General features: G+C 38.9%; 1 protein-coding gene across 2 annotated transcripts in view; it reads right to left on the bottom strand.

The window, feature by feature from the left end:
• ccdc88b (coiled-coil and HOOK domain protein 88B) overlaps positions 1 to 20,882 on the bottom strand; it is a 162,575-nt gene that overhangs the window by 98,079 nt on the left and 43,614 nt on the right. Inside the window, exons 8-13 of one of the 2 annotated variants that reach the window (XM_088344141.1) lie at positions 19,494 to 19,639; positions 16,881 to 16,962; positions 14,965 to 15,123; positions 7,956 to 8,102; positions 2,078 to 2,240; positions 1,133 to 1,248 (exon numbers count right to left, since the gene is read on the bottom strand). In XM_088344141.1, coding sequence (XP_088200267.1) covers positions 1,133 to 1,248; positions 2,078 to 2,240; positions 7,956 to 8,102; positions 14,965 to 15,123; positions 16,881 to 16,962; positions 19,494 to 19,639 — 813 coding nt within the window. The remainder of the gene's footprint in view (positions 1 to 1,132; positions 1,249 to 2,077; positions 2,241 to 7,955; positions 8,103 to 14,964; positions 15,124 to 16,880; positions 16,963 to 19,493; positions 19,640 to 20,882) is intronic. The other variant, XM_088344142.1, reaches the window with a different exon arrangement.

The raw sequence follows: 20,882 nt of genomic DNA, 5'->3' as shown, positions 1-20,882 counted from the left end.
GGGCTGTACAAACTACAGATTATTACAGACTACGGACAATTATTACACCATCCCCAGATTTAAAATTTACATTATTGTTTAATCTATAGAATATTCTCTTGTTTTGTTTACTATTTTTCTATCTGTCCAAAACCTTATGTCAGAGACCAGAACGGAAACAGGACCCACTTGCGTGACGTTTACCATAAGTTTTATTGAAAGAGAGAGGAAGGGCAGCGCCCACAATGCAGCGTTTGCTGGGTGCGGGAAGCAAGTCACTCTCGTACTTGGACTGTGATCCGAACACAGGAGTGGATCTTCTGTAGCTAGCGATGGCGGTGTCAGGGGCGGAAAACTGGTCCGATTGGGAGAGTAAGACATGATCGGGTCGTAAACGAGTCGTAAGCCAGAACGGGAAAGTGGACGCAGTCGAGAACAAAAAGGGGTTGTAAGTCGGGACGGAGAGCAGACATGGTCGGGATCAAAACAGGTTGCAGCCGGAGAAAAACAGGAGCAAAAACGGGACAGGCGGGAGTTAAGGTTTGAAAAAGGCTTGCCTTGATAAACTGAGGTTTGCAGACGGACTGACAACAGGGGACTGAGTTCAAATACTGACAGGGAGCCAATCAGAACCCGCGGTGGGTGTCGCCAAATGAGCGGGCAAGCTGAGTCACATCAGTAATCATGACACCTCAATATTTGAATTGAGAAGAAAACAATGTTTAATTCCCATTAATTGACTATTTGAAAACATAATCAACCGAATAATCAATTATTAAAGTAATCGTTAGTTGCAGCCATAGCCTTGATCATCCTTTAGTTCTAGCCTCAAGGTATGCTTTTAACCTTGGAGTTTAAGTTTTTCGTTCCAAATAAATCTCATAATTCTTGTGTCTAGAGGTGTTCATATATAATGGTACAACTGTACCTTGTCACTTCAAAATTATAACCCCCTTAAAGTCAGATTTGGGTAAATAAGAATATAAAGGGTGTGCAAATCTGTGGGTGCATATTAGCATTCCAATTCCGATTCTCGCCAATATCGACTAAGTCTGCAGTTAGATTAAAAAAAGTGTGGTTTTGACCTCCAACCTCAGCAGGCAGTAATCATTCCCGGGTGTCATAATCATCTTGCCCTTTTCTGACTTCTAACCTCCTGCTGAGCCTGCAGCTCCTCCAGACATCTCCTCAACTTTGCGTTTTCCTGCTCGGCTCCCAGCAGCCTCAGCGTCGACGCCTCATCCACTTCTACACTTAACGGTTTGTGATCTGAGTATAAAAAAGGAAGAGAAAAAAATGTGTTTTAATTTGAGAAAAGTGCTCGAAATTGATTATGATATCATCCTGTTTTCTATTTCGTAACAAAAAGTTACCTGGCACCAGTGCAGACAACTCTGAAACGTTGCCTGCCCAGCCATAAAGTTGCCTGCCCCATTTGTCACAACTTGAAACACTATAAGACGACTCATCGCAAAAAACAAACATTTTTTCAAAGTATTAAGGTTTGATAATCAGAATATATAACAGAACAACACTTTAAAATTAAGTTTATTATAAATCTACTTATAACATTCATTGCATGGATATAACATCGCTGTTTTCCATCTGCCATCAATATGTACCTCCAATTTACCCGTCTTCATTCATGCAATGTTTGCGTTGCGTCGTCTGCTACAAGCCACGTGAACTCCTCTTTCCACGATGCTTCTACTGTACGTTTACGTTTTGTAGCGTCATAAATTTTGTTTGCTTCTTTTGAATATTTCTTCTGGGGCTGAGGGTTTTCGCTTGATTCCTAACCACTTATCCATTTTTAGTGTGTTCTCTGCGCGTCTACTTTGGAAAATGATATGAAAATGCACGACCTTATAACGCTCGGAAATGCCCGGATGCACAAAGTTATTCGATGCAGGCTTCTGATTGGCTGCCGAGTATGCAAATTGCCAAACGAACCGAAATTTCCAAACTGAACGAATATTTGGAAATCGGAATAAAGCAAACAGGCAGACGTTATTTCAGACACTGTTGTTCTGTAACATTTTCTCTTATCAGTTAATTAAATGTCCTAAGCAAGATGCAGAGAAGCATGCGCTCTGACCAATGAGATCCCTCAGCTCCTCGTCTGAATCGTCTGATTGGAGGAAGCGGCGGTGGGCGGGGGGAACTAGAGCAGGAACGCCGCCGCACTGCCGTAGATCGGCCTCCAGGTTCATGTTTAGCTCCAGTAGCTCGTCGACCCGCTGCCTCTCTGTTTCACGTTCCTGCGGAGGTAAAACATATTAAGTAACAGCCCAGATTTTTCCATTTGTCCCCTGAAATATTTTGGCAATGTCATGACAGCACAGTAGATCCCCAAGATATGATATTAATTGGGTCTGAGGTGTAGATCGTAAAGTGAAATTGACGTAGGGAAGGATAGAAACCTGTGCTACGGCATAGCTAATGTGTTTCAAACCCCTGGCATCCCAGATCAAAACATTAAAAAAAAAAAAAAAAAAAAAAAAAAACAGTAAATATAGCACGCAATGCAAAATGACTGATTACACCATAAGTAATCCTACAATACATATTCATGAAGTATATACAGGCACGGTCCTGAAAAACTACCGTAAATTCCGGACTATAAGCCGCTACTTTTTTCCCAAACCTTTTAACCCTGCGGCTTATTCAGTGATGCGGCCAATTTTGCGCGAGTGAGGCTGCGGGAGCGTGGGACAACGTCTATATGACAAAGTTTCGTTCCGACACTGAGGAAGACGACTTTGATGGCTTCAGTTCTAAGGAGAAATATGAGGACGGTTTACCGTGATTTTTACAAGTACGGTGTGTTTTTTTAACAGACCCGTTTACTGTGTTGTGAGCGTGTTGCTAGCGTGTTGCTACCATTAACTGCCCTGTCACAGGCACCGTTTGGGATGAAAGTTAAATTATTATTATGAAAGCTTTGAAAACTCTCTCGGTGTACCGTCTTTCTTTGTAAATATGTGTAACCGTGTATAATATGTACTTGCAACTGTATATTTTTGTAATGTGTTTATTTGTATTCATTTTAGAAACTTATTCTGATATGTTTAGCACGGGCGAATAAAAAAGAAGGGGCGGAACAAATGCGGGGTGACGGGAAGTGGAGTAAAGGTGAGACCTGTTTGTCGACGCGGTGGACAATAGTGGATATATATTTTTCCCACCCTTACCTTTGGAAATATACACTTTTTTCCTTGGATTACTTTCAAAGGGACCCGGACTCTTCAGGTCTGCATCAAACCTTAAGTACCGGTATCATTTTCCGTTCATTTTGCCGGCTGTGATTTTTGGAATCTGTACTTTAATAAAGGACATTTAGTTTCAATCGCGGGGGACTTAAAGTCGGGTTTGGGTTAATTTTGTGTTTGTGTTACATTTTAAATGTGGGTGCATGCGGCTTATATACAGGTGCGGCTTGTGTAAGTACAAATCGGTTTTCCTCTTAAATGTGGTGGGTGCGGCTTATAATCAGGTGCGCTCTATAGTCCGTAATTTACGGTATATATTTCCCTCGCGAAAATAGTTTTTTGTGAGATATTTTTCATATAAAAAGGCGCACTGGACTTTATGGCACATGGAGTTAAGAATACAGAAAGAGCGCAGCTATTGGTGTGTGAATGTGTGTGTGAATGGGTAAGTGTGAAGCACATTGTAAAGCGCTTTGGGAGGTCTTCATTGACTTGAAAAGTGCTGTATAAATGCAGACCATTTACCATAGAACATGGAATAACATTATGACATCCCACTTATTAGCCTCCCTTTTCAGGGGTACTAGAGAGGAGGGTCAGTCAGGAAGTCAAATCTTGGCTTTAGGTATCGCAGGATTTAGGAAGAGGCCAGGATGAAGATCCGAGACCATGGTTCCTTCGCAGGGCGGCTGGTCTCTCTTGGAGAGAGGCTGAGAAGCTAGGTCATCCGTGAGGGACTTAGTGTGGAGCCGCTTCTCCTCAGCATTGACAGAAGCCAGTTGAGGTGGCTCGGGCATCTAATAAGGATGCCTCATGCACGCCTCCCTTGGGAGGTGTTCCGGACATGTCCAACCTAGGAAGACCCAGGACATGCTGGAGAGACTACATATCTAGGATGGCCTGGGAACGCCACAGGATCCCATTGGATGAGCTGGATGAAGTGGCTGGGGATAGGCTTCCATGCTGAGGCCGTTGCCCCCATAACCCAGCCCCGGATAAGGGAAAGATAATGGATGGGGAGATGGATAGATGGTTTCACCACTAAAATTTGTTTTAACAACAAAAAATTAACATGTTAACCACAGGAAAACACTCGAAGACCAATCTGTATGTTTCCCAAAAGTAGAACAGTTACCAAATGCGGTATCATTTAACAATTGAAACGGGAGTTTCAAACAAAAATTTGGGACAAAAGGCTACCATAACAAAACATTTTTCATTCATAAAATCACAATATGTTTCATATTTACAGACAGTTATCCGAAGCAATAACAAAAGACAATTTTCAATGAGGGTTAAAAAGTTGGCATCTGAGCTGTAATTGAAGTTCAGCGCTTCTCTTTCGCTTCCTTTTAGCAACAAACAATTTATATGTTAACCACAAGAGGGCACTCGAAGACCACCCTACATGTATCTAAAAGGCAGCACAGTTACCGTATGCAGTATCATTTAATTATAACAATGCATTTCCAATTTGATTCACCGTAAATTCTGTTATATAAGCAGCACTGGATTATAAGGCGCATTTTCCAAATTTTGGCCAATTTGGGGGTTTTAGGTGCACCTGATAGTCCGGAAAACGCATTAATTTGTTTTAATTTGGTATCGTGGTGGATCAGAAAGGAAACAGGACCCAATTGCGTTACGTTTCTGACAAGTTTTATTAAAGGAAAGAGGAAGGGCTGCGCTCACGAGGCGCGGGAAGCAAGTCGCTCTCGTACTCGGATTGTGATCCAAACACGGAAGTGGATTTTCTGTAGCGAGCGATGGCGGTGTCAATGACGGAAAAACAGGTCGGTAGCCTGGACAGGAGAGCAAAAACGTGGTCGGGATCAAAAACGGGTCTAACTGGAGACAGAAAAAACGGGACAGGTGGGAGTCTAGTATGCAGGTTTACAGATGGACTGACAAAAGGGGGACAGGTAGGAAAGGGTATAAATAGGGACAGGGAGCCAATCAGAGTCTGAGGTGAATCACATCAGTAATCATGAAAAGTGCGTAAAATGGAGTATAAAGAGGCCGACAACATATTTTATTTCACTACATAAAGTAAAAACGTCATAAGGTGGGGTCACCATACCCCGGTTAATAAACATAACCTTTTAATTCAAAGAAAATCCTTACCCACAAAATGCTACGAGTAAAGTGCACCGAAAGACAATGCAAAATAACTGATTACACTATAAATGCATATTCCTGAATGATATACAGCCATCCCTCTGCAAATTACAAGTGTATCTTGCCATTATGAAAGACCTGATCCCCTCATTAAGACAGAACCACTCCAACCTTGTGGGGCCCGGGCGCGATCAGTGGGAATCTAATGGTAATTAATGTTCACGGCGCGCGAAAGGTTACACGTTCACATGGGCGACCTTCAATGGCTGCAAGTGTTGGGGGGGGGGCTGCAAACGCCTCCACGGTAATGACTTTGCCGTGATTGTTGACGAGCGTTTAAGCAGCATTGAACTTTTGATCCTGACACAAATGTGGCATTTACAAAAAAACTCCACACAGTAAGTGCACCTACTTTTTGGAAAATGTGATCGGTAGAATGGTGTGCAGGCTTTCTTGTTAACTCATATTTGGGCCAATTATCAGGGTAGAAAAGTAAAAGTTCCAATACAGACCAAGTGAAACCCCAACAGAGCAGGGGTCGCCAACATTGTGCCAACGGGCATCTGGTGGCCCCTTAGCAACATCTAAGTAGCCTGAGTTAAGGTCAGTGCTAATGACTCGACTATAAGGAAAAACACTGGCCAAAAATGGAATCCGTGGGAGCATTACCTGGCGAAAAACACTGCTCTTTTCTGCCTCAGGACCAGTGCAACTTGCCTTGGTTGACCGAATAATGAGTTCTGGTGTTTACCAGAAGATCCTGAAGCAGAACAACCGGCCATCAGTTTGTGCCCTTAAACTCAAGTGCTTTTGAATCATTCCGCAGTACAACGATCCGAAACACACCAACAAGGCCACCTCTGAATGGCTCAAACTGTCAGGTACCAGAACAGGAAGCAAAACCCACTCGCGTAACGTTACTCACAGTTTATTGGGGAGAACAGAAAGGAGTCCACCCTTGATCCCGAGATCGTCGGTCGCGGGGAGTAGATTGCTCGTAACGCGGAAGTGGTCAAAATCAAGCAGATCGAGGCGAAAGCAAAACAGGGGCAAAAACACAGGAAAAAAACAGAGATTCACAGGGCTTGGCAAATCAAAAGCAAAAACACAGGATAAATGGAGATTCTCAGGGCTTGACGTGTCAAAACAGAGTTCCTCAGACACTCCGACAAAAGGCGACTCTCAGGACACCGTTTAAGTAGTGCCTGGGAGCAATATGTCAACGAGTTTCAGCTGGTGTCCATGGGCAGGGCCAATCTGCCGCCCTGGCAACCGTGACAGAAGCAGGCGCCACACGTCGGGGGCCAATTGGGCGCCCTGGCAACCGTGACACAAACAAACAAAAAAATGAAGGTTCTGGAGTGGACAGGTCCCAGTCAAGATTTAAATCCAATTGAGATGCCCTGGTGTGTCCTTGAACAGGAGCAGGCTCAGGTGCCTTGCATCCGTAATCATGACTTATATATCTATCTACCTTGGTTATATCCCTCAAGATATTTGCTCCTCATCCATCCCCTCCATGTGTTCAAACCAACCGAGTACTCTCTTATCCACACGCTTACTCAGTTCCACTGCTACTCCAATTCTGTCTCTCACAATGTCATTCCTCAATCTATCCAATCGTGTCACTCCTAACATACTACTCAAACACTTCATCTCAAATACATTTAATTTTCCTTCTCAAATCTGCGTTCAGGCTCCAAGTCTCTGCACCATACAACACAGTTGGCACTATCACACTCATAAAGTCCCCTCTTAACATCCATACTCATACTTTTGTTGCTCATCACTCTCCTCAGAGCACCCAACACCTTGCTTCCTTGATTCACTCTGTGCAATACCTCGCACTCTATTCCACCAACAGCAGCCACATCACAACCCAAGTACCGAAAGCTTTAAACTTCTTTCAGCACCTGTCCATGCAACATTATTTTTAACGCCATGCCCACTCCATTACGTGAGCACTTCATCCCCTTACTCTTCCCAACATTCACACATAGCTTACGTCTATCACATATCCTTCCAAACTCCATTACCAACCTTCTCAATGTTTCCTCAGAATCAGCCAAAAGCGCTGTATCATCTGCAAACAACAACTGACTTACCTGCCACACCGTTCCGTTATCGATCATCTCTACACCTCTGCTAAATACACTTGCATTCACCTCTCTCACAACGCCATCCATGTACACATTAAACAGCCATGGTGACATCACACAGCCCTGTCTCACACCGGTCAACACAGAGAACCACTCACTTGTCTCACTCAATCAAATCAGCATTTTAAAACTGCATTGTTTTTCCATGGGTTGTCTCTGTGATATTAAAACTGGTTTGATCATATGAAACCTTTGCCAGTGATAAATATGCAAATATCACAGAAACAAGTATGTTTTGACGGCACTGTAAATGTTCCACATGACTACACAGTGGATTAACGCTCATTCTTATTATTAATGTTGTTATTATAATAAACTTTATAAGTGTTATTATCATTTTTATGAAAACATTTGTGCTGCGTGAAAATATCGTCTGAAAATGAGCCGTCCTGTGATACACTTGTGAACAAAGTTTTCTAGCAATGTCGAGTTGCTTATACTGTGCACTAGTTGTGGAAATGCCTTTACATTTTTTGACCGTACCCACCGTTTCCACGTCTATAATTCGCTGACGCAGCATCAAGTTGTCCCTCTCCAGCTCCCGTAGTGTAGAGCATCGGGTCTTGGCGTCCGCCAGCTGTTCCTCCAAAAGAACTTTGGTCTCCTGCAGGGCTGCACACAGAAGCTGCTGCTCCTGCAGGTGGAAAGATGTGCAAAGATAGGACCTTCCTATTATTGTGGGGATATTAAACAGTAACTTTTCTTTTCTTTGATTTTGCTTCTTGACTTATTTTATTCATTTATTCTTATTTTAGTAATATAATTAACAATCGCGATGGTCAATATTTGTCAGTTCGTCTGCGAACCTCAGCTCCATGCTAGGTAAGCGCTTTTTGACTCCTGACTCAATCCTGCCCTGTTTCCCGTCTGATTCCCGGCGCCGACTTCTTTTCTGAAGCTGTTTACGTTTTTGCTCCACCGTCCCGACCATCGACCTGTTTTTTCCTCGCTCTCGACACTGCCTTCCCTCGACACGAAAGTGCCACTTCCTTGTTCCAAGCAATCTGCTACCCGTGACCAACGATCACCGGATTGTGGTTGCAAGCCCTTTCCTCCTTCCAAATAAAGCGAAGTAAGCGAACGCAACTGGGTCCCGTCTCCGTTCCTGGTTCGTGACAATGGTGAAGTTCTAGAAAAAACACAACCTGTTCTAAAGGTCTTCCACTGGACCCTTTATTTTGATTAAGATCTCCTAGGTTACCAAAACCTGATCAACTGTAAACGTTAAGGAATTCAAAGAACAGCAATCTGATTGGCCAACAATGATGCAAACAGTGATCACAAATAAAACAAGAGCTCGATAGTTGTCAAAATTAAGCTCAGAATAGACAAAATAAACCATCCCTGACTTAATAAGCATTCTTCTAAGCAAGCGTTTGATACTCAAAATAGAAATACTTTGGCATTATAAGCATTCTTCATTGGAAATGCTCAATAATTGTCTAAGTCAAGCACTTCATAGTATAGTAAATATAAACCATCCCTGGCTTTTAAAACATTCATCTTCGCAATTGTTTATTACTCAAAATAGAACTAATTTGGCAATATAAGCATTCTTCATTGTACAGTAGATTTTGGATTATAGTCAAACCATGAATACTCAAAATAACCCAACCTTGGCGTTTTAAGCATTCTTCGTAGCAAGCCTATGATAGTCAAAATAGAACTAGCTTTCCATTTTAAGCTTTCTTTGTTGCAAGCACTCGATTATACTCAAAACAAAGCAATCAATAGTCAAAATAAACCAATCATTGCATTATAAGACTTCTCCTTAAAAGGTCTTTTATAATCAAACTAGAACTACACTCGCAAGCATTCTGAATTGCAAGTGCAAGTCAAAATCAGGCATTCAAGAGTCAAATTTAACCTGTTGTGTCAGACATTTTATTATAAACACTAAAATAATTTAGAGTATGGCTTCTCATTATAGAGAAATACTTTGCTAACAATTGCCAATGCTCACAATTTCTACTCAGAATCATGTCTTTTCCTAATTGTTTGTCTTTCTAAAACTGCATATAGCATTCTTCATTGCAAGCATTGGATAATCAAAATAGAACTACACTGTCATTGTAAAAATTCCTAATTGCCAGCAGGAAAAAAAATAATGGAACACTCATTTTGACAAATGTGTGATAGAAATCAAACTATTTCTTATCTTTTATACAAAAATTTTGCCTTTTCGTGATTCCTTGTCTTTTTAAAAATCTGCATGTAGCATTGTTCTTAGCGAATGTTTAATAGTTAAAATAGAACTACATGGTTTTAGAAGCATTTTCTTTGGAAACATAATACAATCAAAAGTAACACTCACTTCCACAAATCTTATCATTTATACTCAAAATCTCATGTTTTTCCAATTCTTTGTCTTTCTAAAATATATATTTCTAAATATATATAATATAATATAATATAGCATTCTTCCTAAAAACATTCGATAGTCAAAATACAACTACCCTGGCACTGTAAGCAGTCTTCATTGCAAGCAAAAAAAAAAAAGATATTTATCACGAATTTTGAAAAAAGAATAGTAAACATTCAATGATTTGTTATCTTTTCTACTCAAAATTTTGTATTTAGAGTATTCAACGTTTGGTCAGAATCTTGTTTTGCAATATCAGAAAACAATCAAACAATGGCAAAACTTGTGAAGTAAATACCTGTACTAGAATTACCCTGACATTATAAGCGTTCTTCTTTGCAAGCAGAATAAAATAACATTTCTACTCAAAAATCTTGTCTTTTCCAAATTCCTCGTCTTTCCTAAATGTACATATAGGGTTCGTCTTAGCAAGCGTTTAATAGACAAACTAGAACTACCCTGACATTATAACCATTCTTCCTCGCAAAAAAATACAAACGAAACACTATTTTAGACGAATGTATAAAAAACATTTAACAATTTTCTTATGATTTCCCTCAGGATCTTGCCTTTTTCTTGATGCTTTGTCTTTTTCGAATCTGCATATATTTTCCACTCTCCGCTGTTTTAATTTACATGTGCGAATGATAACGCCCAAACAAAAGAGTGGAGAAAAACATCACTCTTGCTAATCTAGAGCGCTACTCAGCCAAGGCGAAAAAAAATATATGTATGAAAGCTGAGTGAGAAGGTGACAGCAGGGAAACAGCAGGGACGTGAGCTCACCACTTTAAGCATAGCCAAGTTAGTCTCATGTGTGACTAAAAGCTCTTATGACAAAGCGGACTTTCTGCTGCTTTTTCTCCCTTTTTAAGCAGCTTCCTCGTCTCAATCATACTACCGAACAATGTTGTGATGTCACACTGTTTGCTTTTTATCCTGACGAGTGGCAAAAAAAATTATATACACATATACATACAAATATACATACACACACATATATATATATATAAATATATATATATATATATATATATATATATATATATATATATATATATATATATATATATATATGCTGCTTGCTTGGGGTTGTCCATCGATACGATGATGACCATCTTCTTTTAATTGTGAGTCTGCTGATGTTTGAAGAGTCCGATCCTGGATCCACAGATGCGGTTACAGACAGAGCATGTGAAGGGGGTGCTGGGGGGAGCAGGGGTGGCCTGGCGATATATATATATATATATATATATATATATATATATATACACATATATAGTTACTAGTTACTAGTTACTAGTTACTTCGTTACTTGTTTACTTAGTTACTTAGTAACCTCGTTACTTTGTTACTTAGTTACTTAGTTACTTACCTACTTAGTTACTTAGTTACTTACCTACTTAGTTACTTACTTGGTTACTTAGTTACTTAGTTACTTGGTTATTTAGTTACTAACTTACTTAGTTACTTACTTACTTACTTGGTTACTTAGTTACTCACTCACTCACTCACTCACTTATCTTTGATGTTCTGTTTTATTGTTTTTTTTTCAGTTTTTCATTCTAGATCTTTTTTCCTAGTAATTTTGGAAATAATTGTTTTTTGTGTTTTCTGAATATTCGATTTTTTAGTTTTTCCTAACAGATTTTAGTTACTTAGTAAGTTACTTACTTAGTTACTTAGTTACTTAGTAAGTTACTTACTTACTTAGTTACTAGTTACTAGTTACTAGTTACTTCGTTACTTATTTACTTAGTTACTTAGTAACCTCGTTACTTTGTTACTTAGTTACTTAGTTACTTAGTTACTTGGTTACTTAGTTACTTAGTTACTTAGTTACTTAGTTACTTACCTACTTAGTTACTTATTTACTTACCTACTTAGTTACTTACTTGGTTACTTAGTTACTTAGTTACTTGGTTATTTAGTTACTAACTTACTTAGTTACTTACTTACTTGGTTACTTAGTTACTTAGTTACTCACTCACTCACTTATCTTTGATGTTCTGTTTTATTGTTTTTTTTCAGTTTTTCATTCTGGATCTTTTTTCCTAGTAATTTTGGAAATAATTGTTTTTTGTGTTTTCTGAATATTCAATTTTTTAGTTTTTCCTAACAGATTTTAGTTACTTAGTAAGTTACTTACTTAGTTACTTAGTTACTTAGTAAGTTACTTACTTACTTAGTTACTAGTTACTAGTTACTGGTTACTTCGTTACTTAGTTACTTAGTTACTTAGTTACTTGGTTACTTGGTTACTTGGTTACTTGGTTACTTGGTTACTTGGTTACTTAGTTACTTAGTTACTTAGTTACTTAGTTACTTACCTACTTAGTTACTTATTTACTTACCTACTTAGTTACTTACTTGGTTACTTAGTTACTTAGTTACTTGGTTATTTAGTTACTAACTTACTTAGTTACTTACTTACTTGGTTACTTAGTTACTTAGTTACTCACTCACTCACTCACCTATCTTTGATGTTCTGTTTTATTGTTTTTTTTTCAGTTTTTCATTCTGGATCTTTTTTCCTAGTAATTTTGGAAATAATTGTTTTTTGTGTTTTCTGAATATTCAATTTTTTAGTTTTTCCTAACAGATTTTAGTTACTTAGTAAGTTACTTACTTAGTTACTTAGTTACTTAGTAAGTTACTTACTTACTTAGTTACTAGTTACTAGTTACTAGTTACTTCGTTACTTATTTACTTAGTTACTTAGTAACCTCGTTACTTTGATACTTAGTTACTTAGTTACTTAGTTACTTGGTTACTTGGTTACTTAGTTACTTAGTTACTTAGTTACTTAGTTACTTACCTACTTAGTTACTTAGTTACTTACCTACTTAGTTACTTACTTAGTTACTTACTTGGTTACTTAGTTACTTAGTTACTTGGTTATTTAGTTACTAACTTACTTAGTTACTTAGTTACTTACTTAGTTACTTAGTTACTTACTTACTCACTCACTCACTTATCTTTGATGCTCTGTTTTATTGTTTTTTTTTCAGTTTTTCATTCTAGATGGTTTTTCTTAGTAATTTTGGAAATAATTAGTTTTTTGTGTTTTCTGAATATTCAATTTTTTAGTTTTTTGTAACAGATTTTCTTTTGCTTTTTGGAATCTTATTTTCAATTGAGAGTGAACAAAAATAGTTTTTCATCCTACAAGTATTGTGAAAATACATGTTTATTTAGATAGATGAAAAGATAGGTAGGTAGGTACTTACTTACTTAGTTACTTACTTACTTACTTACTTAGTTACTTAGTTAGTTACTTACTTAAATACTTACTTACTTAGTTACTTAGTTACTTGTTTACTTAGTTACTTAATCACTTATTTATTTAGTTACTTACTAACTTAGTTACTTACTTACTTAGTTACTTACTTACTTAGTTACTTACTTACTTACTTACTCACTCACTCACTTATCTCTGATGTTCTGTTTTATTGTTATTTTTCAGTTTTTCATTCTAGATCGTTTTTCCTAGTACTTTTGGAAATAATTAGTTTTTTGTGTTTCCTGAATATTCAATTTTCTGGTTTTTCGTAACAGATTTTTTTTTTATTTTTCTCATCTCATCTCATTAGCCGTACCGCTTATCCTCATTAGGGTCGCGGGGGGCTGGAGCCCATCTCAGCCATCTCCGGGCATTGGGCAGGGGACACCCTGAACCGGTTGCCAGCCAATCGCAGGGCACACAGGGACAGACAACTCATTCGCTCATTCACACCTAGGGACAATTTGGACCGGCCAATTCACTTGACATGCATGTTTTTGGAATGTGGGAGGAAACCGGAGTGCCCGGAGGAAACCCACGCAAGCACGGGGAGAACATACAAACTCCGCACAGGAAGTCTTGAGCTGGATTTGAACCCACGACAGGTTCCCATGACATGAACTGTTCCGCACAAGCGCTAACCACTGCGCCGCTGTGCTGCCCTTTTTGCTTTCTGGAATCTTTTATTTTCAATTGAGAGCAAACAACAATAGTTTTTCATCCTACAAGTATTGTGAAAAAACATGTTTATTTAGATAGATGGAAAGGTAGGTAGATAGGTAGGTAGGTAGGTACTTACGTACTTACTCAGTTACTTAGTTAGTTACTTACTACCAAGATGTCACGAATCAGGTCAGGAAACAGGAATGGAGAACCTAATCACGTAACGGACTTACAGTTTATTAGGGAGAGGAGGAATGCGTGCACACTCGATTCAGGGATCGATGGTCGCGGAAGTGGATTGAAATCCGAACAAAAGAGTGGTCAACAGATCAGGCCGAAAATAAAACAGGATCAAAGACAGGCAAATTCACAGAACCAGGCATTTCACACAGTCTTGCAGACGCGCTGACAACTAACGGCTTAAAGGACCGCGTTTAAGTACTCCCAATCTGTCAACGCGTTTCAGCCGGTGTCCATGGGCGGGCCAACTGGGCACCGTGGCAACCGTGACAGAACCTGGCGCCACACGGCTGGGACCAATTGGGCGCCATGGCAACCGTGACACAAAAATGTAACAATCGTGGTATATTTTCTTGTGTATTTGGTCGTGTTTTAATTTTGTCCTATATTTTGTCACATGTATTTTGTTATATTTTGTAGTGAATTTTGTGGGTGTATTTTCTCATTTGTCATGTATTTGTTCGTGGATTTTGTCATGTATGTTGTCATTTATTTTGTCATGTATTTGTTTGAGTAGTTTGCTGTGAATTTTGTTTTGTATTTCGTCGTGTATTTATTTCAAAATTTATTTTGTCTTGTGGATTTAGTCCTGGATTTTCTAGTGGAATTATTTTCTACACGTATTTTGTCGTGGATTGGTCATGTATTTTATCACAACAAAATGGTATTCAAATGAGGGGGTGGGTCAAAAAGCCTGAGCTTTTTGTGTTGGTTGATCAGTGATGAACCAATCGGGTAAAGGTTAAAACACAAAACGAAATTCCTGACAAAATAAATACAGAAATCAATGACAAAATGCAAAAATAAAAGAATAAATTGCATTCATGTCATATACTTAGGTATTACGTGATTTATTTATGTGTTTATTAATTCATATGGCAAAGGTGTTTATTTATTTATTCATTTTTTTTCTACACACGGCAGGATTTATTTCTATTCTTTATGTACCTTGAGCTGAGTGCGCATCACCTCCAGGTTGCGCAATCTGTGTTTACAGCTCTGGAGCTCGTTCTGAAGCTGTTCGGACCGAGCGGCTCTCTCTCGGGTGCAATCCAGCTCGTCCCGCAGAGCTCGTAAGCCCCTGGAATCGTTCTGCAGGGAGCGGTTCTGCAGAAGCAAACAACAAAGGAGGTCGGCACAGCGTGTATCTGATCGAATAAAAGGCCATTGATTAGAGCCTAAATTGTGTCTGCATTTGTTGTTGAGCAATTCTCAAAGTTGACATTGTGTCTCACAGAATAGAACTATTTGTTATGTTGATTAAATACTGTATTCAAGCAATGTATAGTATTGGCCAGGAACCTTTCTGACTCAAAGTTCCATAATGGGAAAACATTTAGATTTTCTTGAGTAGAGGGAGAGCCACACGGTATATTTTAAGACAACACTCAATAAAAATCCCAAGCCTGCTCTACAGAAGAAAGCTAATTCATCAGCATATTCCTGTGTGACGTTGGATGATTTGACAAAATCTATTGAACAATAATAATTCAAGGGCCTGTGTCCCATATCAATACAAATATATATTGTCACTTTTAGTGTCATTTTTTGCACTAACATTATTTAAAGTTGATGGCCAACCCTAGCAATACAAATGTAACAATTTCAATTAAATCATTTTTTAATGTAGAGTTTTTTTTTTAATTTTTTATCTTTATTTCAAATGTATGTGTTTTCTGTATGCATTTAAAATCCAAAACAGGTCAATAGCGACCCTAACACAAGAGGAGGACTATATTATATATATATATATATATATATATATATATATATATATATATATATATATATATATATATATATATATATATATATATACAGTGGAACCTCGATTTTCAAAGGCCTCTCAGTTCGGACAAATCGGAGTCCGACCAAAAATTTCGAGAAATTCTTGCTTCGCTGTTCGGTCAAAAAATCGGAGTCCGAATGCCGGTAAAGCGTGAGTGCGTACGCTACGGTGCGATACTGAGCGGCGTACGGGTGTAGATCGCTCTTTTCCTGACCAACTGTTATCGCGTGCGGACGTGCTTCGTTTTGCTTTCGCTTTTAATATAGGTGTACCAAGTGTTTGAGCCCCTAATTATCCCTCCGAAGAAAGTCAGTGCAAGCAGCAAAGTTGCTACAGGTGAAAAAAGAAAAGTAGTGCGTACAAATATTGCATTTAAGAAAGAAATAATAGCAAAATATGAAGGAGGTGTTCGAGTGTCTGATCTTGCCTGCGCCTTCTGCTGACCACCACAAAGGTAAGAAATCCTATTCATAATTGTTTTCTTTATCCTTTTTTTTTTTTTTTTTTTTTTACACGTTCATGTTAGCGTAATCTTTCGTACGGAAGATTACGATAACGCGAACGTACGATCAGCCTGGGTTAGCTTCATGTTTACGTTAAACATTCAAGGTAAACATTCAGGGTGTTGGAACGGATTAAAATGATTTACGTTATTTTTAATGGGAAAAATTATTTCGGTGATCGAACAAATCAGTTTTCGAACAGGGTTCTGGAACGGATTATGGTCGAGAACCGAGGTTCCGCTGTACAAGAATTCCTTTTATCTTATTTTTATTCTTTTAAGTGTTTTAGCAGAAGTTTATCCCGGAGTGCAACGTCTAATCCCGCTCTGAACAATATACACTATGTTGTAACGAATGGCAATAAAACACTTTTATTATAAACAGTTCTATTCTAAATTGGCTTTATGATGTAGTTAATCGAACACAAATAAAGAAGAGCTTCACAACTACCGTAAGCCAACTTGAAACAAGTCATCTGTCGACTTAAACCGGTGCGGTTGACTGCTGCTAATGCGTTCCTGTCAAAGATATCGTACGTTTCAGTTGACAAGCAAAATGTAGCCCACAAAAACCTTTTTCTGAAGCTTTCTCAGTTGCTCCTCCATCATTTGGACCTCTTGCTTGTAGTCTAACAATTGATCGCCTTTGTCCTCCCTAAAAGACAAAAAAGAAGCCGTTCCTCTTTTTTTTTTTGTTCCGACAAAGAGAATGATTCCATCAAAATGACAATCTAGACAAGATAAGTGCATGAGCAATTATGGGAAGTAAAATAGGGAGCACCCTGGTTGGGAACCTGAAAAAAAAAGTAACGAATTAATAAATAAACCCCTCGCTAATGGACACATTACCCTTTTTCCAGGCGTAATTAATTTGAACTGGAGTCAACCTTGATCAATGAGAGTCTTGGTTGGTTGCTCAATGGCAGGGGACTTCATTAAAGGGACATTGTGTATTATTTAAGGACTCCTAGGGGTAAAAAGAAACGTGATTCTTTAGAAATAACAATATTGATTTGAAATATAACCAAACAATACACAAACTTATGATAAGTATATCGTTTATTCTGTTTTTACTATCAGGAGGTTGTTTGTTATTTTGCCCCACAGTTGTTTCTTTTTTTGTTGGCTCAATGTTCATTGTTGTGTCTGTTATTTCACACTAATAGTAGCTACAAGCATAATGGCGTTGTCGGGCATTCTACTTGGGCGAGGTTGTTGGAGGCTGCGGTTTGTTGAAAAAGAGACACAGCTCCAGAGCCTTTTGTACAAGAAAGCAGATGTTTATCAATTTGTTAGTATTTATTGGGGGCGCCTGGACATGAAACCTAGCTAAAAACACTCCCGGATACCTTAAGTACAACTGTGTAAATTTTCACGAAAATCGGTTCAGCCGTTTTGGAGTCTATAAGCCACACACAAGCACAGGCAGGCACGCAAATCAGGATTTTTTTTTTTGCAGGTTCACATTTGATTTTTATGCACTATAATTTCGGGTGTTTATTTTGTGTAGCATTTTTTTCAAAATTTAGGAGAATGGTGGAATGTTTAAATCAGGGGTTTTATTTTGAAAAACCCTATTCAGTACAACCTCGCCCAGACCCTAGTTCCGCCGGCCCCTAAGTAAATTGAGTTTGAGACCCCTGACTTAAGGACTCTGCTGACAGCAGAGTCTGTCAACCTTGTTTCTATTGTCATTTCCATTCTGTATTTCACTTCCATATTCACATCAAGGTTTTGTTTTTTGTTTTTCTGGTTTGGATAGTTTGTTGATTTATTTTAACTTTTTTTAGTTTGTTACTTTGTTTTTGATTCTGTTATTAAATGCTTGGTAGGTTTATTCTGTTTTTAATATTAGAAAACCTGCAAAGGAGATGTAATGGGATCCCAGTTTGTTATCTTGACTATCATTGCTCACCATTGATCATTGTTTTGACTCTTACATCATTTTCACTATTGGCCAATCACGTTGCTGTTCTTTGACGACCACAACATTTAAGGCTGCTTTTTGTTACATAGAAGATTTAGTTAACAGAAAGGGCTTGGGGAAGACAGGTTAGAACTTCTTATGTGAGGGTTTGAGGGTTTGGTCCTGTCCTGCTCTTCTTGAAAATCCATTGATGTCTTCTCTCTTTATTTTGTGGGTCTACTAAACTATAAACTTATCAATCATATATACGTGCTTTTTTTTTTATAAGACTTGTGCATCGAGAAATTTGTATCTGTTTTACATAAGATAAGGCTCAATTAGCGGCTGAGCAAAAAATGAGAAGCAAAATGTTGTGGTTTGGTTGCTTTGAGTCTCCGTAGTTTGTAATCTCCCTTAACTTTGTAGCACTCGTTTATGGTTGCACTACACAATGTAGCAAGATCTAATGGTCAAATAATACACACTGTTCCTTTAAGAAATGGCTTAATTGTTATGGATTAACAGAGCTGATAACAGAGCTGAAAACAGACATCTGGTAGGATGTTATGAAACAATGTTGACGCAAGAAATCACAAGTTGCTGACTAAGCGAGTCGATTCTGAGAAAAACACTTTGGAATCCGAGAAAAACATCACGTGATCACGAGAACACAGTATAAAAAGCCCAGCGTCTCCTGGACGAATTTGAACATGGCTGAATGTTGCTGAGTGAATGTTGCAATAAAGGACGTTCCCTCTCTGCCATATTTCGTCTCTGCGCATATTTTGGGGCGTTGCCAACAACATCCTCTCCAAAATAGTTAGTCAGCATTTCCTTGAAATGAATCTTTCATTTCAGTTGAAAGAGGACATAGGTGACTTGCTAGATATAAAAAGTAAACAGAATAAAATAAAATCACCTGGTTCCTAGACCTTTAAATGCAAAATGGATAAAGTTTGATACAAATTTAAGCAGGAAAAGTTTCGATTTATTTTTGTACGATATCCTAGCCCACAGCTTTCTGCATGATAGCCACCTGCTAGCTTGCAAGCTAATAGGGGCTCACATCAGAAACCTGAACTAGAACTGCATATGTAAAACTCCCAAATCTCCATTTTTTTTCGGCATAGTGACAAACACTTTGTTATTCATTGTATCCGAGGCTGCATGTGCAATCATCAACATAAATAATTCTCACATGAGTCCTTCCAAAACACTGTGGTGGCAGCACCCGCGGGTGCCCGTGTTTAATCTATGCTTATGAATGTGCACACACTCACAGTTGCTGTTTGAGGCGACGCACTTTGGCCTTGCTGTCTGCCAGCTGCAGTGCCAGACCTCGGGGGGCCTCGGCACTTTGACCACCCGGGGGGGCCAAAAGTGAGTCAGCGGGCCCCTCCCGTTCTCGACACAACTCGGCGATGCGCTGGGTAAAGGGTAGGGTAGGTCAGCAGAAAAGACAGTTTCAGAAATAAGAAATTCAGTGTGCAGCAAGCAGCATGTACACGTGTTATATGGGGAAAATCAAGATTTTTTTTCTTAATAAACAATAAACTGATCAAAAATACACCCCATAAATTGTTACCATGGTAAAGGAGTATTTTACCTGTAAATGTTTGTTTTTAATGCAAAACCTGCATAGAGTCCTATTTCAAGCAACCAACACTCTAAAAACATTCAAATAGTGCATTTGCTAATTGTGTTAGAAAGTTACTGAATGATTAGAAAACCCTTGTGCTGGAACGATCGGTAGAAGCAGAGGACCCAAATGCGTAGCGTTTCACACAATGCTTTATTAATGGATTGGGGAAGTCAGGGCGAGAGGGAAAATAGAATAGAATATACCTTTATTGTCATTGTTACAAAATGGGTTAACATATTGTGACAACGAAATTGGGCATGACACTCCAGCTTTACACATTCACAGTGAGGTATGAGCCAAGAAGATAAAGGAACAGAGAAGATAAGGTTATAAAACAAGGAGGATAAGGCTATAGTTATAATTTACATGATATTTACACAAGAAATGTCGGCAGGTAGGATGTTACATACAGTTGGTATCGTAATACAGTTGGTATCGTAAGGGTTGTGCAATTTTGCATTTGGTCCACATTGTGCAAGGTGAGCAGTAAACATAGTGCAGTCAACATGTGCAAGAACATAGACCTGAGTACCATTTTACATTAGTGTGAGGTAGTGTTTTTGCAAGTTTTTCAGTTTTTTTTGCAATCTGGTGCTCGCTGGGCAGGAGGAGCGGAAAGCCCTCGCAAACGAAGTGTGGTTGGAGATCGGAACAAGTCCGGTAGCCGGGATGGGAGATGGAGCGTGGTCGGAACAAGTCGGGTAGCCGGGAAGGGAGACGGAGCGTGGTCGGAGACTGGAACAAGTCGGGTAGATGGGACGAGTGGGAAGCCAAGGAAACAAGAGGAAACATAATCGGGCAGGACATGGGTAGCCAGGATAGTAGAACGAAGCTTGGATTTGGATCAATACAGGAAACAGAATCAGGATACGGGTGGCTGGGACAGGAGTACGGAGCTTGGTTTGGGGATCGATACAGGAAGCAGAATCCGAATACGGTTAGCCAGGACAGGAGAACAGAGCTTGGATCTGGGGTCGATACAGGAAAGAGAATCAGGATCCGGGTAGCCGGGACAGGAGAACTGAGC

The sequence above is a fragment of the Urocampus carinirostris genome, chromosome 9 (assembly GCF_059441175.1).
Source record: "Urocampus carinirostris isolate Australia breed hairy pipefish chromosome 9, RoL_Ucar_1.0, whole genome shotgun sequence".
NCBI classification, from domain to species: Eukaryota; Metazoa; Chordata; class Actinopteri; order Syngnathiformes; family Syngnathidae; genus Urocampus; species Urocampus carinirostris.
The sequence above is the reverse complement of the archived record's forward strand: the minus strand, read 5'-3'. Positions and strand labels throughout refer to the sequence as shown.